Genomic DNA, 19,313 nt, shown 5'->3' on the forward strand with positions numbered 1-19,313 from the left:
AGAACTGTTCTTGTAGGTAGATTTTTGGGGGCAAATACCGTACAGCACCAGAAATGTATTTTCTCTTCCCAGTGACTTTTCTTAATGACATTTTCTTCTCTCTACCTTACTTTGTTCTAAGAATACCATATATAATACACATTAACAGGGACGCCTGGGTGGCTCAGTTGGTTAAGCGTCTGTCTTCAACTCAGGTCATGATCCCAGCATCCTGGGATCGAGTCCCGCATCGGGCTCCTTGCTCAGTAGGAAGCCTGCTTCTCCCTCTGCCTCTGTCTGCCTGTGCTCACTCTCTCTGACAAAAATAAACAAACAAACAAACAAAAACAAAAAACAACAACAAAACACATTAACATACAAATATGTGTTAATCAACTATTTATGTCATTAGTAATGATTCTAGTAAACAGTAGGCTATTAGCAGTTAACTTTCTGGGAAATCAAGAGTTATACATGGATTTTTAACCATAGGGGAGGTTGAGGTCAGTGCTCCTGACCTTGGTGTTGTTCAAGGGTCAAGGATAAAGTAAAAATATATGTATTTATGGAAGGCCCCTCACTGGACACCATGGGACAATTCCAGCATCCTTAAGAATAATAGGTATGCTGAATTGAAACATGACAAATCTATAACAACCCATGTATTCACCAAGATACTCAATATAATAATTCATTGGTTATGAAGAATTCTTAAAACTCAGTGGTGAGGAAATAAATAATGAGCTAAAGACCTTAAGAGACACCTCAGGGGAGAAGATATACAGACGGCAAATAACTATATGAAACAATGTTCCTCGTCATGTAGGATCAGGGAAGTGCAAATTGAGACATCAGTGAGGTACCATTCCACACCCATTAGAAGGGCTCAAATGGAGGACACTGATACCACCAAATGCTGGAGAAGATGTGGAGCAACTGGAACTCTCATTCACTCACTGCAGGTTGGGAATGTAGAATGGTGCAGCCACATTGGAAGATAGTTCTGCAGTTTCTTACAGAATTAAAGACACTCTTACGATAAGATCCGGCAGTCATGTTCTTTGGTCTTCACTCAGAGAAGCTGAAAATACATCCACACAAAAAAACTATCCCATCGATGTTTATAGCAGGTGTATTCAAAATTGTCCGGACTTGGAAGTAACCAAGATACCATCAGAAGGTGAATGGATAAATAAACTGTGGTCTATCCAGACGTGGGATGTTATTCAGCACTTAGAAAAAATGTACTGTCAAGGATTGAAAAGACACGGGAACCTTACATGCATATTATTAAATGAAAGAACCTGACCTGAAAAGGCTTCGTACTGTGTGCTTCCAACTTTTTGACATTCTGGGAAAGGCAAAACCATGGAGACAGCCAACAGCTCAGTGGTGGCCAGGAGATAGTGGGGAGGGATGTGCAGGTAGATCACAGAGGGATTTTTAGGGCAGCGAAACTCTTCTGTATCATACTGTCATGGTAGATCTAGGTCATTATCCATTTGTCCTAACCCATAGAATATGCACCACCAAGATTCATCACTCATGTAAACTCTGGACTCTGAGTGGCTATGATGGGACCATGGAGGTCCATCATCACAAAAGCACCAGTCTTGCAGGGGACTTGAAAATTCAGGAACATACGCATATGTACAAGGAGCAGGTACATGTGAAATCTCTGCACCTTCCTCTGTATTTTTCTGTGAACCTCAAACTCCTCTAATAAATGAAGTGTATTTAAAAAGTGCAACTCATTGGTCCCATCGCTAGGGCGCCATCACATTTCTCTGAATACCGATAAATGAAAGAATCATGCCCCCCCAACTTTCCCTCTATGTACTGAATTTCAGAATAACTTCAAAAGTTGGTGGATTTTTATGGAATTCCAGATAACAAATACAGAAGGAGTAACAACAGGGAATCAGCATTTTGTAGGACCTCAAATGAAGTCATAGCTGTAGGAGGTCATCAGCAATGGTTTGTAAAGCATCAGTTGGAAAGCTTGGTAGAAACTTTTCATAATTGGTGGAATTAGTCCCCACCTGAATCCAATTATCAATCACTATAAAGATAAATAAAAATAAGACAGGGCAGGAGGACCTCCTGGTGATTGGACACCTACTAACATGTACAAACATGTCTTCCCACCGTTTACTGATTTTTCTAAGACATCAGTGACATAAGATGCAAAGAAGAATTTTACAACAAAAAAGATCTTGCCTTTATTTCTGTTTGCGTTCTCTCCTAGACCACATTATTTGCTATTCACTGAAATTGTACATTTTTTTTAATGAAATGTGTGTTCCTATGTCCTATGCAAAACAACTAATTAAGAATTTCTAGCACTAGGCCTTAGGCATGAGTATTTCTTAAAAGATGTCCAGATGTTTAGTGTGGACAGGGAGGGTGATAACATCTTTGGTGTTGCCCACTACTTTGAAACTAATATGTGTTTAACCACAGACATAACCCAAGAATCTAGAAATAATGGTAAATCTCCCATTTCAGTGGGACAGATGAGAAGTGCTTTTTGAGCACTTTGTAAATGATGAAAGCTGTTTTGCATGAAGAGGTTAGCTGTTGTTTGAAGGTTCTGTTTAAAGGCCATGGTCAATCAAATAATGGTTTTCTTCATTTGATTTTTTCCTTTTGTCCTGAAAGTACTTAAAAGTAGAATTTTACTATAAAAAAATAAATGTGTTCAGTAATAGGATCCTTCTTGCAAACTGTACACAATTCCATGTGTTGGAGTCCCCCTGTTGAACACTAGCCATGATTTCACATTGAGCAAATTGGACAGAGCGACATCCAAGTTCTCCCTAGGATGAAGAGTATTCGTTGGCTTTTTAAATCAACCTTTGATAATGAAGAACAAAAGTATTCCATTTTCCATCATTTGCTTTGGACTTTACTCAAGGTAGATATGTTGTGGAGGTGCTTTACTTGAGTGAATATAAGTTTAAAACAAACAAACAAACAAAGCATTGAAGTGATGTTAAGGGATCTAACAAGTTGAGTACTATTGTGGGCATTTTCAAGGACCTTGACTCTTAGTGGGAGACATGTCTGTCCAGATCTCATAGCCAGCACGTGCAGTACTGGTGTCTTTGCTTGTAGCATTACAAGCAGACTGCTATAGACCGAGTTCCTTGAAAACAACAGACATTTACTTCTCACACTTCTGGAGTCTAGAAGAGGAGGGTTCTACCATCGTCATGGTCTTAGGAGGACCGTCTTGTGGGTTGCAGACTGCTCACTTCCTGTTGTGTCCTTGCTTGGCCAGCTCTGTGGATTCTTCTAATAAGGCACCAATCCCATTCATGGGTTACCCTCCACCCTCATGACAAAATCATCTTCCAAAGGTGCCACCTCTTAATAATAAACCTAAAACCTGGGGATTAGGATTTCAACATAGGAATGTTGGGTCCATTGTGAGGGGGACTGGCAGGGGGGTTGGCATTTGTCATCCCATACAGGCATCATACTTTATCAAGTAGATTCAGCCCAATGTGTAGGTAGTCCATTTTATGGAGACTAGAATTCAAAGTATTTTCCCCATGGGAACTTGTAGCTTCCTAGAGTTTCTGTTTGGGGTGATGGGAATATTTTGGAAATAGGCAATGGTGATGGTTTCGTGTCACTATGAATATAATGATTCCTATGGAATTGCACACTTAGAAATGATGAAAACAGAAAAATGTATACTATACACATGCACACACATATCTTTATAGGATTTTTCATTTTAGTTGTGCTCAATTTAAGGACAGTGTGAGGCAGGATGAGGATATAATACCCACACATTATTTTTCCTCAAAAACAAACCAAATTCCCTCACAAAGACACAAAATGAACAGAGATTTTCAGGTGCCCGAGGTAAGCATAAATTTGGTCACAATTTCTGCAGATGAAGCAAAAAAAAAAAAAAAAAAGAGAGAGAGAGAGAGAGAAACATTTGATGTTGAGATTTTTCTATCTGGCAAGAGAAAGCTTTTCCCTTTTCCTTCTGCTTTTTTACAATATGGGTTTGGTGACAATAGAGGAGTTTGTGCCTGAAGGTTGCTGGTTTTCTTTTTTCTTGGGTGGCTGGCAAATTCACTGATGACATTAAGAAAAGTATGTGAAAGCCTGAGACAACCTTGCTCCGTGAGACTCTGCCCGTTGCATGTAATGACTGCCTACGCTCTTGAACCTAGAAAATCACTACCTTGGTTCTGCTCAGTTTACTCTTAAAAAGCCAAGCCTGGAGGACTACATCTGCCAAATGCAAGTAGGAATCCTGTTTGATGTTTACGGTCTACCCCCGGGTTGTATCACTAGAGATTCCACTTCTATGGTCTGGGATTATGTCCATTCTTCCTGAGAATTCAGCATGGTTCCAATGAATCTGTCCCTCAGTCTGGCTCGAAGTCCCATGGAGGCTGGGAGAGGATGGTCCTAGCTCACCCGGGGAACAGAGTGTCAGACGCAGAGTTGCCCATAACAAGTGCGCTCAGGAGACAAAAGGACACCTGTACCTGGAGATGCTCAGGGACATCTCTTTCTCTCTCTGTGGTTCATTCTCAACGTAGCTGAGTCACATAATGAGAGACAGCGTATGGTCATGGGGCAGAAGCATCTGGGAGAAGGGTTGAGCACATTTTCCTCAGAGTCCCTATTTTTAGCACTCTGTGCCCTTGTCTGTCAGGTTTGCAACCTTGAACTGTTGTGATGGTAATGAAATGAGTCTATGCTATGCTTTAGCCTTTGCAATAATTGTATCTTTCCTTCTATCTGTGGTTCATTTCTCCCTCCCTCCTGCTCTCCATCCCTTCATCTATCCATCTCTTTAACTATCTATCTATCATCTATGTATCCATCCATCCATCCATCCGTCCATCCATCCAGCCAGCCAGCCACCCACCCACCCACCCACTCAGCCACCTACCCAGCCACACATCCATCCATTCAAACATCCAGCCAGCCAGCCAGCCATCCAACCATCATTCTCTCCCACCTTCCCTCTCTCCCTCCCTCCATCCATTCTTCTATCCATTATCTATGTATCTATTTGTCATCTATCTATCTATCTTTCTCTCTATCCTTCTATCCATCCATCCATCCATGTATCCACCCACCCACCCACGCAGCCACCCATCCATCCATCCACTCAAACATCCACCCCATCCTTCTATCCATCATCTGTCTATCCCTCCCTCCCTCCTTCAATCTTTGGTCTAGCTGTGCCTCTGGATTTCAATGTCTAAAACTGTATGGTAAGAATGAATATGGTATTAAGGCCCCAGATTTGTGGTAATTTCTTACAGCCATAATAGGGAACTAATATACTACATCATTTAATTTGTATTTGCTTGCTGTCAATCTACTGATATTAGGACATGAGTTTCAGGCGGTTGAAGGTACAGTTTAGCCGGTTACATCTTCACCACAAGGACAATGAGTGCTGGGAATTTTTTAGGCACCCATGACGATCTGGTGAATGGAGCTGCACTTCACTGAGTTAAATGAATTAATGCTGCATGTCTATTAAATGTTTTATCTCCATTGCATCTTCATTATTTTAAGATCCATTCTTTTTCTGCAGGTGACTCCAACTCTAGTTCTGCTTGTGCTTTTTGGCCATTGAAAGGTTAATCATATTTGGTTGAATCCGAGGGTGATGGTCAAAATTCAGGGGACCCAAGGTGGTCTCCACATGCCGTCTGTGTAGGGAACACCTGATATGTCCTTTTAAAAAAAAATTATAAAGACATAATGTATTATTAGCCCCAGGGGTACAGGTCTGTGAATTGCCAGGTTTACACACTTCACAGCACTCACCATAGCACATACCCTCCCCAATGTCCATAAACCCACCACCCTCTCCCTATCCCCCTCCCACCCCCCGGCCACCCTCAGTTTGTTTTGTGACATTGTCTCTTATGAACACCTCATATGTTCTTAACTCTGGAAAATTACCTTGTTTAAGCAAAGCTTGGTGCGATAATGTTCCTTAAGTGGAGAATCAGTATGAAATTAGGTCTAATCTCCAAGGACAGAGAGTTACTGAGGCACCTGGTTGGCTCAGAGAGTAGAGCAGGCAATCTTCATCTAGGGGTTGTGAGTTTAAGGCTTACATTGGGTTTAGAGATTACTTAACATCTTTAAAAAAAAAAAAAGCAGAAAATTATCCTCTTTTTTAGTTGAATTTACTCATACCTGTTTTGTTATATGATCTGTTTAATATTTTTGTTTGTTATTTTTCAACGAGAAATCTTCATTTCTGCCTTTTAAATTTCTCAGGAAAGCCTTCCCTCCATCTTCAGGGGCCATACTGGGACAGAGTTGTCAAAAACAATGATGGCAATTATAACAATAAATGTTCGTACAGTACGAGGTAGAGTGGGATGTCATCACCGCTCACAAATCAGGAGTGTCTCCTGGTCAGTGAACACAGAATTGCAAAGATCTCATCCCCAGCCCTCCGTGAAATGGCCTTTAGTTTCTACCTGAGATTAGATTACGTTCCTACCTCTGAAAATTAGCCATGACTGCAGGTCCTATATGCAAATTTAAAGAGTCCGGAAAGTCATCCCACGTCTGCGTTGTGGTTGTGGGTAACAAGATTTTGGGAGCTGTGCGCATATGAGCTAGTCATCTTTGGGAAGAAAAGTAGCAAAAACTGCAAACACACTGACATTACAGAAGTTATGAACGTAATATATAATAAGTGAGAACTTAACAAAGCAGAGAGCACTTCAAATCTTAAACCAAAGGCATGAGTTCCTGCTCTCAATTCTAGAAAATATCATCTTCAAAAACCTCTCTGTTCCCGAAACTAAACTTTTCCATCGGGATTTTAGCTCTTTCCTATGTTCTTTTCTTTATCGTTACTCATGCGTGTGCTGTTGCATCTAAGATCTTACTGTTTTTTCTTAATTAGAACAATTTCCATATCTCTGCTCTAGGTTTGCCAGAGAAAACCAGTGTTGGAAATCTTAGGGTTACTTCTGAGCACAAAACAGATGACGTGAGCTAGGAGACAATGTTGGATTTTGATCGAGTTGGAAAAGAATGCCTTGTTCTTATACATTCAGTTATTCTAATTGTCTTATGGAATCATAAGAACAGGACAGATTAGTTCTGGTCTGCCCCTGGATAATACCTAGCAGTAAAACCTCACAACGAACACTAGCATGTCCAACACCGTCCTTGTTTATAGTTGAGGGTAGAAAACCATATCTAAACAGAGGAGCATATTTTGAATTAATGTACTTTAGAACAGATTTTGACAATTATGTTAAAAATAGGATTGTATAAATTGTCTTTTCTCCTATTGCACTCTATAGGGCTCTGAATACCATACAGGGACAAAATGTGTGTCTTCTGTGCTTCGTAAATATACTTTCATGGAAAAACTAGGACTTTCAATTCTAATCAGCTTTAAAATATTCTTTTTTTAAATCAACATATCTTTGACAATGTTGCATTAATGTCCTGAGTACAACATAGGGATTCCACAAGGTGGTACATAATGCTGTGCTCAGTACTAGAGTGGCAACTGTCACCTGTGGTCCTAACATATTCTTATTAAAACCTAATAGAAACACGCAAATGCAAAAAAAAGAAGAAGGAGAAGAAGAGAAGGAGGAGGAGGAGTAAGCTTTCAAGACATCATTGGAAATCTACTTGAATACTGTATTTCTCCCCAACTTTTAGCTGATTGCTTGGGTCATCGTGGGTACATATAAATGTGGGGGCTATGACATCTGTTTAAGGCACAGCATGGACGAAAGGTATAATATGGAGTGGTTTGGGGTTTTCTTTTTCTTTCTTTTTTTTTTCTTTTTTCTTTCTTTCCTTTTTTTTTTTTTTTTTGTTTGATTTGCTTTAAGCAAATGTTGTTTAATTTTCCTTTAAGCATACCGAACACTTAATAAACAGAATCAACAAATGAATATGCCTCACCTTGAGACCAAATCATTCCCTACACAACACAGGCAATCAGACAGCATTGAAGTGTCCTTCATCATCTGCATCTCTAAGTCAGAGTCTAGGTAGACTAGTAATCCATTTTCCCTCTGGACTCAACTTTGTTTACTGAAAGGGCATCTCTCCGTACTTGCTGTGTGTCAGTGAAACAGGTTAGTAGCCACGTGTCTGTCATCACAGAAGTCAGAAGAGTCGCTGAGCATGTGAGAGCACACCCTGAGTCCACCAGGCACAGGGCTCCTTCCCCACTCCATTCCCCAGGCAATGCTCTGGGGTAGTTCCTCTCCTCCTTTCAATTCAGTGAGAAAACTGGGACGTGGACATCTTCAACTACATGCCCAAGGCGTTCCTGCAGATTCCAGCCCCAAGGTAGCTGACTCTGACCCCAGCACATGTGGTAACCCGCTATTAAATGACACACATGTATCCGTCCTAGAAGAGTGGGAAGTTCTATAGTGGAAAGCCGCTCAAAGTAATTTACAGAGCTGAGAGAGTGGAGACAATCAGGAAACGTTGGAGAAGGGACATGCATGGGGAGACGGAAAGAAAGCAAGGCCACTGAATTCCTTCTGAAGGGGTTGGAGCAGGGAGGGGATGGGGTTGGTCTACACCCCATGAGCAGATAGAAATAGTGAGGCCAGGTCTACAGGAGGAAGGCAGGTTTGGGCCTTGTGGACCAGGCAGTTTCAAGGCTCACAGCAGCCCTTTACAGAACATTCTGGAAGCAGCCAACTGTGTATAAAATCCAAGAGATACAGGGGGTTCCTTAGGGGCTCAGTCGTTAAACATCTGCCTTCGGCTCAGGTCATGATCCAAGTATCCTGGGTTTGAGCCCCGTGTTGGGCTCCCTGTTCAGCAGGAAGCCCGCTTCTCCGTCTCCAGCTCTCCCTCTTTGTGTTCCCTCTCTTCCTATCTCTCTCTCTCTGTAATAAGTAAATAACATCTTAAAACAAGAAAATCAAAGAGATACAGAAATACAAGCCTTATCCTGGGGTCAGTCAAAAAAGTAACCTAGTGTTTGTGTGATTGCTAAAGAGCCAGCTACAAATTGGGGGGAAAATATGTAAACTTAATTTAGAATTAAGTGTGAAATTCACCTACAACCACATTCCCAGAATTAGGCACTATTAATTGTTGGATTTCCTTCCAGAATTTGTATTTTACACCTTGCTTTATTATGTTAATATACATGGGATCTTAGGACCCAGGATTCAGCAGTTCATGGATTTCCCTTGAGAGATCTTACCCGTGTTTCTGTGTCTCCACGAATGAAGACCCTCTCTGCATAGGCAGTATAGGGTCGAGCCAACAGAATTCATGCAGCATATCTTTTATTCATGAAAGCCCAGATTGCTGTCATCCCGTATTTTCAAAATTACAATCAATAAGTATTGATCTTGTGGTGCATGGCTTCCTCTGGACAATCAAATCAAGATATATTTATTTTAATAGAAATAGACCTTCAGGGTCAAAGGGTCTTAGGGTTATCTTCAAGGTATGGGCATGAGTTGGAAGCAGCCAGGATGGAGAAGTGCACAGGATGTCTTGTCTCGGGCACTGGCATGCAGACCCAGCAGAGAAACGAGGTTGGCTCGGAGGGGATCATGCCCCAGACATAATGGCCATGGCCAGAATTTCATTTTTAATAAGTGAAACTTATTAAACAAGAACCTTCACATTTTGATCTCTGCTGTGCAATACACAAAACTGTGTGGATCATCTTGTATTCTGTTTCCAGAGTATGATTATGGTTTTAGGGTGTCCGTTAATACAATTCCAACTAAAGCACTTTAGAAACACCTGTGCAGCCTTGTTCTCAACTGCAGTGCGGGACATAGAATATACTTTCTGGAACTAACATAAGGAATCCCGTTAACGACTTAACGGGCCCCGTGTTTGGAAACCTGTACCATAGAAATCATCTGTCCTCACAATTATCTTCCATTTATTCTCTTGATGTTGGAAATGGGTTTTGACCCTGTATGACATTGATGTGGTAATCAAATGACTCCTGTCATTTGTAAGTAAACTAAAAACTACAAATAGAGACACTAAATTTTAAGAGCTTCCCCCCATTGGGCTTACAGAATTGGAGTATGTTCCTTTCCGTCCCTCCCATCCATAGGTCTAGACCCTTTCGTCAAATCATGCATGATTCCACCAAGAAAACTTAAGTTTCACATTGTAACAGAGGCAGCCACTGAAGGAATTCCTGTAAACATCAGAGAAGATAGATTTGCATGCATTTCGCTGATTTTTGTCTTCATTCCTCTGCCTGAATTCTTATCACCCATTTCTTTCTGGGCTCATTTATGTGACCTAAAATAAATTCCATCTCTTCTCATTGGAGAATTTTTATGCAAACATGCATACCAAATACAGCGCCTCGTTTCTACATGATGTAGAATTCCATTCAACAGGCAGGGGGATAATGGGATTTCTGGTGTTCAGGCATTTCTCATGGACCATATTTCAAAGCAACCACTGGACAAGGGAGCCTGTCTCTTGGGTGAATGTATATTTTCTTGCTCCTTCCAGGGCTTTGAATGAAACTTGGTATCAATCTAGTGTCAGCATGTCTCAGTTGGAGGGTCTGTTTTGTATCTTTCTCCCATTGTTGCATTGTTGGGGTGGGATGGGGGGAGCTGCCTGATTTACAACCTTCATTGCAGAGACCTTAAATCTCCAAAGCCAAGTGTTTCGTCAGCTGAAATGCTCCAAGGAGGTGTATCCAAGAGTGCTTATCAGTGAAAGAAGCCATTTGTTTAAAATCTCTGGTTTTAGCCAGCCAAGGGGCTGCTTCTGTTCATTCATCTGCTGCATATATGGGGAATTAAGTCCTCCGCGGTGGGACAGACTTTGAAGGATGCTTCTACCCGCGCTCTGCTTTGGTGATGTGCCTGGCTGTTTCCAAATTGATTATCTGCTCTCACGTTCATAGAATTCCCCGGGAATAAATGCATATGCATCTCCTATCTGCATTATATCAAACACTGCATTTCCACCGTCGGAGCAGCGAAGGAATACCCTCTTGCAGACAATATAAAATGATTCCCATTCACTGCGTACGTGCAATGGAAACTCTGCCTTGTGGGTTGTTTAAATTACAAGAGAAGGGGGGGGGGAACAAAGTCCCTGGGTATTGCAGTAAATGAAGATTCTGTAAGCAAGAAACTATGGAAACACCAACTTCAAAAAAAAAAAAAAAAGAACCACGTTCATTTGCTGAAGTTTAGAGATGTATGGAGGGCTGTTTCCCTCAGGACTTTTGGAGGGAATTCAGAATCGCAAAGATCCAGTCTTTCAATAGGAGACTGTTAGGAGAGCTCAGATTCGCCAGGGTATAGAATATTAATTAGCCTGGCATTTGAGTGGTTACAACAGACACGTTTTTGCTCGGGAGGGGCTCCAAGTTAATAAAGGCGGGTGATTTACCGTATGTTGCAAATCCTTGCCGTGCTCCACGGAAACAAAATACGCAAATAGGTCATTCTGGGAGAGTTGACAAGGGGGTACGGCGGGGAGGGGGTGTGCGGAGAGAGGCAGCGGAGGAAGGATGTGTTAAAGACAGAGCAGTTCTGCCAAAAAATTACTAGAGCCTTTAGGAATTAATCGCCTCTTTCCTTAGTGGGGAAAGAGAGGCTTGTCTTATGGTTATTATACGGCACCCAAACTGCCATTAGGAGCCAGTCTCCTACATAAAACTGCATGAAAAGGGGCTTTTCTCCCAAGCAGAGGGCAATGCATTTTATGAGAAACTGTGTAAAAGGTGGCGCGATGAATGCCAGAGCCAGGGAACATTCGCTGGCATGAAACGCTAATTAGTAATTGCTAATTAAATGAGGGAGGGGCTGGTAACGTCGGAACGTTCCCAGTCATCACCGCTAATCTCAGCTCTGTCCCTGTGAACGCCGCAGAAGCCTGGATCCGCGGGACGTGCCCTCAATGCACAACCTTGCAGGTTCCATCTTGCGTCTGTCTGCCCATAAAGGAGATGGCGAGGCCGATTGTGGCAATTTTAGAAGGTCTCCCCCCACCCCTTCCCCCCAAAAAAGCCTTCCCATTGCTTTATTTGAAACCGGACCCATTCATTTCTGTTACCCGCCCAGCTCACACTGTGCATTTTTCTCAGGTGCCCGGGGAACCAAGAAGCCTCGCTTCCTCGGCGGGTCAAAGCCTTCATCCTCTCCTTATTCTGTTTTAGGTTCTACAGGCCCACTCTTGAGAGTTCCTCAATTTGCTGTCAGCTTCGGGTGGGGGTGGGGGGGGCGGTTTGATGACCTCAGTTCTGACACCTGTTCTTTTAGGGCCCGAATCTGTCCAGGCTCACATCAGCACTGCAGCAGGTGGTCACAGGAACTTAATCAGCACTAATTGGAATGAGGGGAATGGCTTGGCCCTTGGAAATGCAGGGGAAGAGGGAACACGCATCATTGAGGGCTTGGGGGCAGGGGCACATAACACATTAAAATGATTAAAACATAATTTTTATGACTTGCACTTTGGGGGGGGAGGGTCAGAAGGCTTATGCAAGAAAGAAAGGGATATAAGTTGGGTTAATGTCCGTACAATAAATAACGTTGGCAGGTGTTCACAGTCGTCGTTCTGAATTTCAGCAGGAGAGCGTCTGTGGACAAAACGACTTCAAACATCGGAGGGAAGCCTTTTTTCCAGGTCACGATCTTGGTGCCACGTGGAACAGGCAAGGAGTCCGACATCCATGTGGTCCTTTATTCCCGTCAATGCCTTTTTTTGCAGATTTTAAGGGGGAATTAAGAATTTGATGCCTTGAGTGAATCTAGCCTCTCAAGTTGCAGAATCTTCCTTCTTCTTGAAATAAAACGTACCAGCTTGTCCCGTTTTAGGGACAGTTGGGGGGGATTTGAATATATGTGTTGTCATTTAGGTAAGATTAAAGACTTGTGTGTATCTGCATGTGAGTCTAAATTTTTTCTGTAGGGGGAAAATAGAGGTGCACGTTAACTAAGACTGGGACCTCATGATACCTGTCGTTCACTCGAAACTGAAGCATTAAAAGGAATGAAATGAAAACATTAATAAGAAATTAAATGGGAAAAAGCTGACCTATGTTGCTTTTATTGACAAGCTCGGTCTCTTAAACATCAACACAGAAATTCCAGCAGCCCAACACATACGCTGATTTTTCCTAAAAAACCTCTTTTAACTGGAAAACTTCTTGTAGGATTTTCCCTGAAAAACTCCTTTTCCCTGAAAAACTCCTTTTAGGAGACTTTCTCACTTTTGCAACCTGCATGTGCACAGGAGTGATAAGTTGAATCTGGTCCAATCCATAGTCTCTAGTATGGTCAGGTGTTACAGACATTTTAGACTGATGGTGCCTGATAGGCGAGCCCTGTGCAAACTCACAGATGACACATTGTATCATAGGGTCAACATTGCAACAATGATTCACATAGCCTCATCCTTCCTGCCTTGCAACTGTTGCTTCTCACTTAGAGGGAGACCTGCAAAGAATGAGATACGTTCTCAAGGACCAGTGATGTGCACTGTGCACGTGCTTTTTATAGTTGACCACCTAAAGGATCCTGTTTTCTCTTGCAGGGTTTTTAAGTACTGGCGACCAGGCGGCCAAAGGCAACTACGGGCTCCTGGATCAGATCCAGGCGCTACGGTGGATTGAGGAGAATGTTGGGGCTTTCGGCGGCGACCCCAAGCGAGTGACCATCTTCGGCTCTGGGGCGGGAGCCTCTTGCGTCAGTCTGTTGACTTTGTCACACTATTCAGAAGGTAATAAGGACATCCCCGAGCTGGTGCACGACCCCCAGGGCTAAGCCAGGAACACACACGGAGTGCATATCTCAGGGATCCTTTGTGTCTCGTGCAGCTAAAAATCCCCAACTTGTTTTAGGTCTAGAAGCTCACGTTCGAGAGCTCTCATCCTCCTTCTCCCTCTCTTCCTCCTCCTCTTCCTTCTCCTCCTTCTCCTTCCTCTTCTTATTTTATAGATTTTATTTATTTATCTGAGAGATAGTGAGAGACAGAGAGAGAAACAGACTTCCCCATGAGCAGAGAGCCCGAGGCAGGACTCGATCCCAGGACCCCGGGATCATGACCTGAGCCAGAGGCAGAGGCTTAACAACTAAGCCACCCAGGCACCCTCATTCTTCTAACTCAGCTTTCTTTCCTTGGGAACCATATTTGTCATCTCATTTACATGAACAATTAGATGCCAGTTGCAACACTTGGGACAAAATGGGTCCTTCCGAAAGACCAACGCCTTTGCCTTTGCCTTTCTGACTTGACTCAGTCAACTTTATCATTTTATCATTTCGGTCAACGTTAAATTCAGTCAACTTCTCCTCTCAACTTGGGAAAGGTAATACAGAAGAGAAACAGGGATATGGGTAAGGGTTGCAGATTTGTTCATTTAGTATGCAATGGGGCTCGTGGCCATGGGATTTTTTTTTTTTTTCTTTTTTAATTCACTGGTCTGGGACAACCATATGGCACAGTCCATTAAGTGCCTGACTCCTGGTCTCAGCTCAGGTCATGATCTCAGGGTCCTGTAATCCAGCCCTGCATCAGGCTCCATGCTGGGTGTGAAGCCTACTTACATGTCTCCCCCTCTGTCTTGCTCTGCTACTCCCTCCACTTAAAACAATTTAAAAAAAAAATTAATTTAATAATAATAATAATAATAAACCTAACCACCCTAACTCAAGGTGGCTCCCTCCTGTCCATTGGTAAACTGTAGTACTGAAGGGGAACCTTGAAGCTCATCTACTCCAAAGCCACCATTTATAAAAAGGAAACAGAAGCCCAGAGAGGTTGGTTAACCCACCTAGGATCACACAGCAGTGAGAGAGCCTGGCAAGAAACAAAGCTTCCCAGACCCCAGTTCAAACCATCGTTTGAATTCCCATCGTTCCCCCAAAGCTAACAAACATCGGGGATGACTAAAGGATAGTCTTCTGTACAGAACAGACTTGCCTTACGGATTCAGGAACATCTGTGCAAATTCCCCATTGCCTCCCCTAGCTGGTATTTTACGGACCAACAGCTTTGCCACTTTAATTTTCCTTAGGAAATAAGCGTTCAGCTTGAGTAGAAATTTTCACTGGTCACAGGCACCAATGTGACAAGTGGATTTTCAGCGTAGTATGGACATTCAGAACTCACTTGCCAATAAAATGCTCAGTGCACGGACCATAAGCAACCATCAATCAAATCAAAGCAGACAGACTTGTAGGTGACTTCATAGCGTCTAAGGAGAGCTCGAATCCAGGGCTCACACTTGTACCATCCCTTTGTTTTTACAAAAATGAAAAAAATTCATAATGAGAGGGGACATTGATAATATCCATTCTTACAGCATTCCAGAAAATATTGGGATTTTCCCATTTGTCAAGGGATAGAATCCGAGATCTCGAGTGAACAAGTAGTCAGGACCGGCTTCCATAATAAACACAAGAAACGAAATGTAATTGGAGAAAGAGCATAATTACTTAAATCGAACTATCAGTAATGAGCGAGCTCTGTGGCAAGGCTGCGCCTGGGTCAGGGTTCTGCAAAGCAGGTTTTCAGAACAACCCAGCAAGATAGAAATACCCAGTCTGTCAGCCTTAGAATTGTACTTCTAGCCATGTCATCTAAAAAGCAGTCACCACGTGCATGAAAAAGGATGTTTTCGTGAAGATGTTCACCATTGCATTATCACTTTTTTAAAGATTTTAATTATTTATTCGACAGGCAGAGATCACAAGTAGGCGGCGGGGGTGGGGGGAAGCAGGGCTCCCTGCTGAGCAGAGAACCCGATGTGGGGCTTGATCCCAGGACCCTGGGATCATGACCTGAGCCGAAGGTAGAGGCTTTAACCCTATGAGCCACCCAGGCGCCCCTCACCATGGCATTAGAGCAAAGACTCAAAGGAAGAGCCTCAAGGTTGAAAAGACAAGAAGGTGATGAGGAACAGGTGCATGTGTTCCAAGGAACAGTAATGAGCACCAAGAACTGTGTAGCAGGTGTCCATTTCCCTGAGAAACACAATCAAAGCTGTACATTTGTTGGGTTCAGTCGTATAAAATAGAACGTTGACACGAGGGAACAGCCAAGTGAGCCGGAATGACCCTAAAATGCAGACCTAACTTGTATTTTCTGGTCTGAACGACGGGTAGCATTTTCCTTTCCCCAATTTTTTAAGGGTTATCTGGGATTGTATTCTGTAAGTCACACACACATGCACACACACACACCTCCATCTGTCAAAGCCAATCAGTGTCATAGGAAGAAAAAAAAAAAGGTAACTTGCAGGAATATTTTTCCTCATCCTGATGATTTTAACTTGTGAAAGTCTTCAATAGATCCAGTGTTGACATTGCTTCTTTCCTGTGTGCCCACACGTGAATCTTGAGGGCTAAACACACACGTCCAGAGCTGTACGTCTCTGGGAACATCACCAGCTCTGGGAGACTGGCCCCCAAACGACTTTGATGTTGCATTGAGCAAAGCCAGATCCATTTAAGATCTCTTGGGCAATGCTCCAATCTCCAGAATCTTATCTTCCTGATTGCAATTATGTTCCCCCCCCCTTGATTGCTTGCATGACCTTAAAACTCTACAGGGCACGACCTTCCGGGTGCCCAGCTGAATTACTCCTCCAGAAACTCCCGAGACGTCGGAGCTCCATCATGCTGGAATTCTAGAAAATGTCAGGAAGAGACAAGAAAGAGAATGCTATCATTTCATAGCCCATCATCTCTTGTCCTGCAGTAGTGAAAAATAGAGGGTTTACAAAAAAAAATTTTTTTTTTTTTTTACTTACTGACATTCATATACTAGATAGATCTGATAGAAATTTGTAAGCTACACAGAAGTTTACTCATCAAACAGTCCAATTTTTTTTTTTTTTCACTTTCACCAGACATTTTTTAACTTGTGGCACAATTCAAGACAGAAAGGTCTGGGCTTTGAGTTAATGTGATTCCGAGATCAGTGATTTGTAGAAAAATACATTTTGGCTGGGCAATCCCACCGAGCATTCTTTTAGGAATTGCTAATTTAGTCTATGGCCATACCACCCTGAACGCGCCCGATCTCGTCTGATCTCGGAAGCTAAGCAGGGTCGGGCCTGGTTAGTACTTGGATGGGAGGAATTGCTAATTTAATTACTATTTTAGTTGTAAAAGTTTCACGCCGGTACTGTATTGATGCTGGAATTCGAAATACGTGTCTGAATTTATACTCTGAAATGGATTTCAGTGGATGTTTTGGGTGTTTTTGTTTGTTTGTTTTGGTTTTGGTTTTTTTCCCCCATAATGAAGTGGTACCTGGTTTAGTCAGGGAGGCAAAATGCACTTTGATGTCTTCTTGGCACAGACCATGTTTTTAAGGAACGGAGGAGATGATAAGTCTGTGAGGCTTTATTTACAGCATCTGGGGATGGGAATGCCAACAAGACACAAAAGCAGGGACAGATACATGCCATGCACTTTTTTTTTTTTTAAACCATGGCAGCAACATTGTACATTGTAAATTCAGTTTCAGTTCCGTAAATGCTGTGCGTATGTGTGCTGCGTGCGTGAAGACCATCCCAGAAAACCAACGTCCAGCAGGCGGAGGCTGGGGGGGAGGGGAAGGGGGAGAGAAAGAGATGGAAATGAGGGAAAAAATCCTGAAAGAGCTGAATGCTACTGTATCCAGAAATTCACATGCCCGGGAGACAATCGGAGCCTTCTTTGCGAAGTAAAAGCTGCTTTTCTGTCTCTGGGGTTTTCATTTGCATGTCTACAACTTTGCACCTGCAGGTCTGTTCCAGAAGGCCATCATCCAGAGTGGCACGGCCCTGTCCAGCTGGGCGGTGAACTACCAGCCTGCCAAGTACACGCGGATATTGGCAGATAAGGTTGGTTGCAACATGCTGGACACCACCGACATGGTAGAATGTCTTCGGAATAAGAACTACAAAGAACTCATTCAGCAGACGATCACCCCCGCCACGTACCACATTTCCTTCGGCCCCGTCATCGACGGCGACGTCATCCCGGACGACCCTCAGATTCTGATGGAGCAGGGGGAGTTCCTGAACTACGACATCATGCTGGGCGTCAACCAGGGGGAAGGCTTGAAGTTTGTGGACGGCATTGTAGACAATGAGGACGGCGTGACGCCCAACGACTTTGACTTCTCTGTGTCCAACTTTGTGGACAACCTGTACGGCTACCCGGAGGGGAAAGACACGTTGCGGGAGACCATCAAATTCATGTACACAGACTGGGCCGACAAGGAGAACCCGGAGACGCGGCGGAAAACCCTGGTGGCTCTCTTCACGGACCACCAGTGGGTGGCCCCTGCCGTGGCCACGGCCGACCTCCACGCCCAGTACGGCTCTCCCACCTACTTCTACGCCTTCTACCACCACTGCCAAAGTGAAATGAAACCCAGCTGGGCAGACTCGGCCCATGGCGATGAAGTGCCCTATGTCTTTGGGATCCCCATGATCGGCCCTACTGAACTCTTCAGCTGTAACTTCTCCAAGAACGATGTCATGCTCAGTGCGGTGGTCATGACCTACTGGACCAACTTCGCCAAAACCGGGTATGTGCTTCCCACGTCAGTGTCTTTCTTCTCTCCTACTTTGTCTGGGTCCCCCATACGAGTGCGGCTCCCACGACTGAATGCAGACATGCTCACGCGCACATACCCTATCACGGTGGGGGAATTTTACTAGCGTGCTCCCTGCATCACTAAAAAAAAAAGCCTTTTTCCCACCTGCCGCTTCAAGGTGGAGACATACCTGGCAATTCTATTGCTCTCTGATCCCACAATTTCCAGTCTCAGTAGGACCTCTCTCCTTCGACAAGGAGATAAGGACTTGATCTCCCTGGACAGCCTTATCAAAACCCGTGTGCCGCATGGCAAACTCTGCTTCTAGTGTACCCACGAGATAAAGCCAATCTCTTAATACATCTAGAAAATACTATGTGCTTGTATATACTCTATATTTAATCAGACATATATGTATATACATCTAGAGTGATTCTCTACAGTTATGAGACTTGTTTCCTATACATATACATATATTTACAAATATATTTATTCACTTAAATATGTCCTACACGTTTATTTCATAAAAAGACACATTTCATATATATGTGTGTGTGGGTGTATATATATGTACATATAGGAAATAAATCTATATAACTAATAGAATACACCTAAAATATTCACAAATAGATACAAATAGATACATATATGTATCTATTTGTATATGTATATATATGTATCTATTTGAATATGTGTAATACATGTATCTACTTGTACATATATAGGGAAGTATAGAAATATGTCATTTACATATAAAATATATACATAGTATATAAATA

General features: G+C 42.9%; 1 protein-coding gene across 6 annotated transcripts in view; it reads left to right on the top strand.

The window, feature by feature from the left end:
• Positions 1-19,313, top strand: part of NLGN4X (neuroligin 4 X-linked) — a 311,928-nt gene that overhangs the window by 283,022 nt on the left and 9,593 nt on the right. For all 6 annotated transcript variants that reach the window (XM_047716551.1, XM_047716553.1, XM_047716552.1 and 3 more), the window contains 2 exons: positions 13,534-13,719; positions 17,736-18,525. In XM_047716551.1, coding sequence (XP_047572507.1) covers positions 13,534-13,719; positions 17,736-18,525 — 976 coding nt within the window. The remainder of the gene's footprint in view (positions 1-13,533; positions 13,720-17,735; positions 18,526-19,313) is intronic.

Source organism: Lutra lutra, chromosome X (genome assembly GCF_902655055.1).
Source record: "Lutra lutra chromosome X, mLutLut1.2, whole genome shotgun sequence".
NCBI classification, from domain to species: Eukaryota; Metazoa; Chordata; class Mammalia; order Carnivora; family Mustelidae; genus Lutra; species Lutra lutra.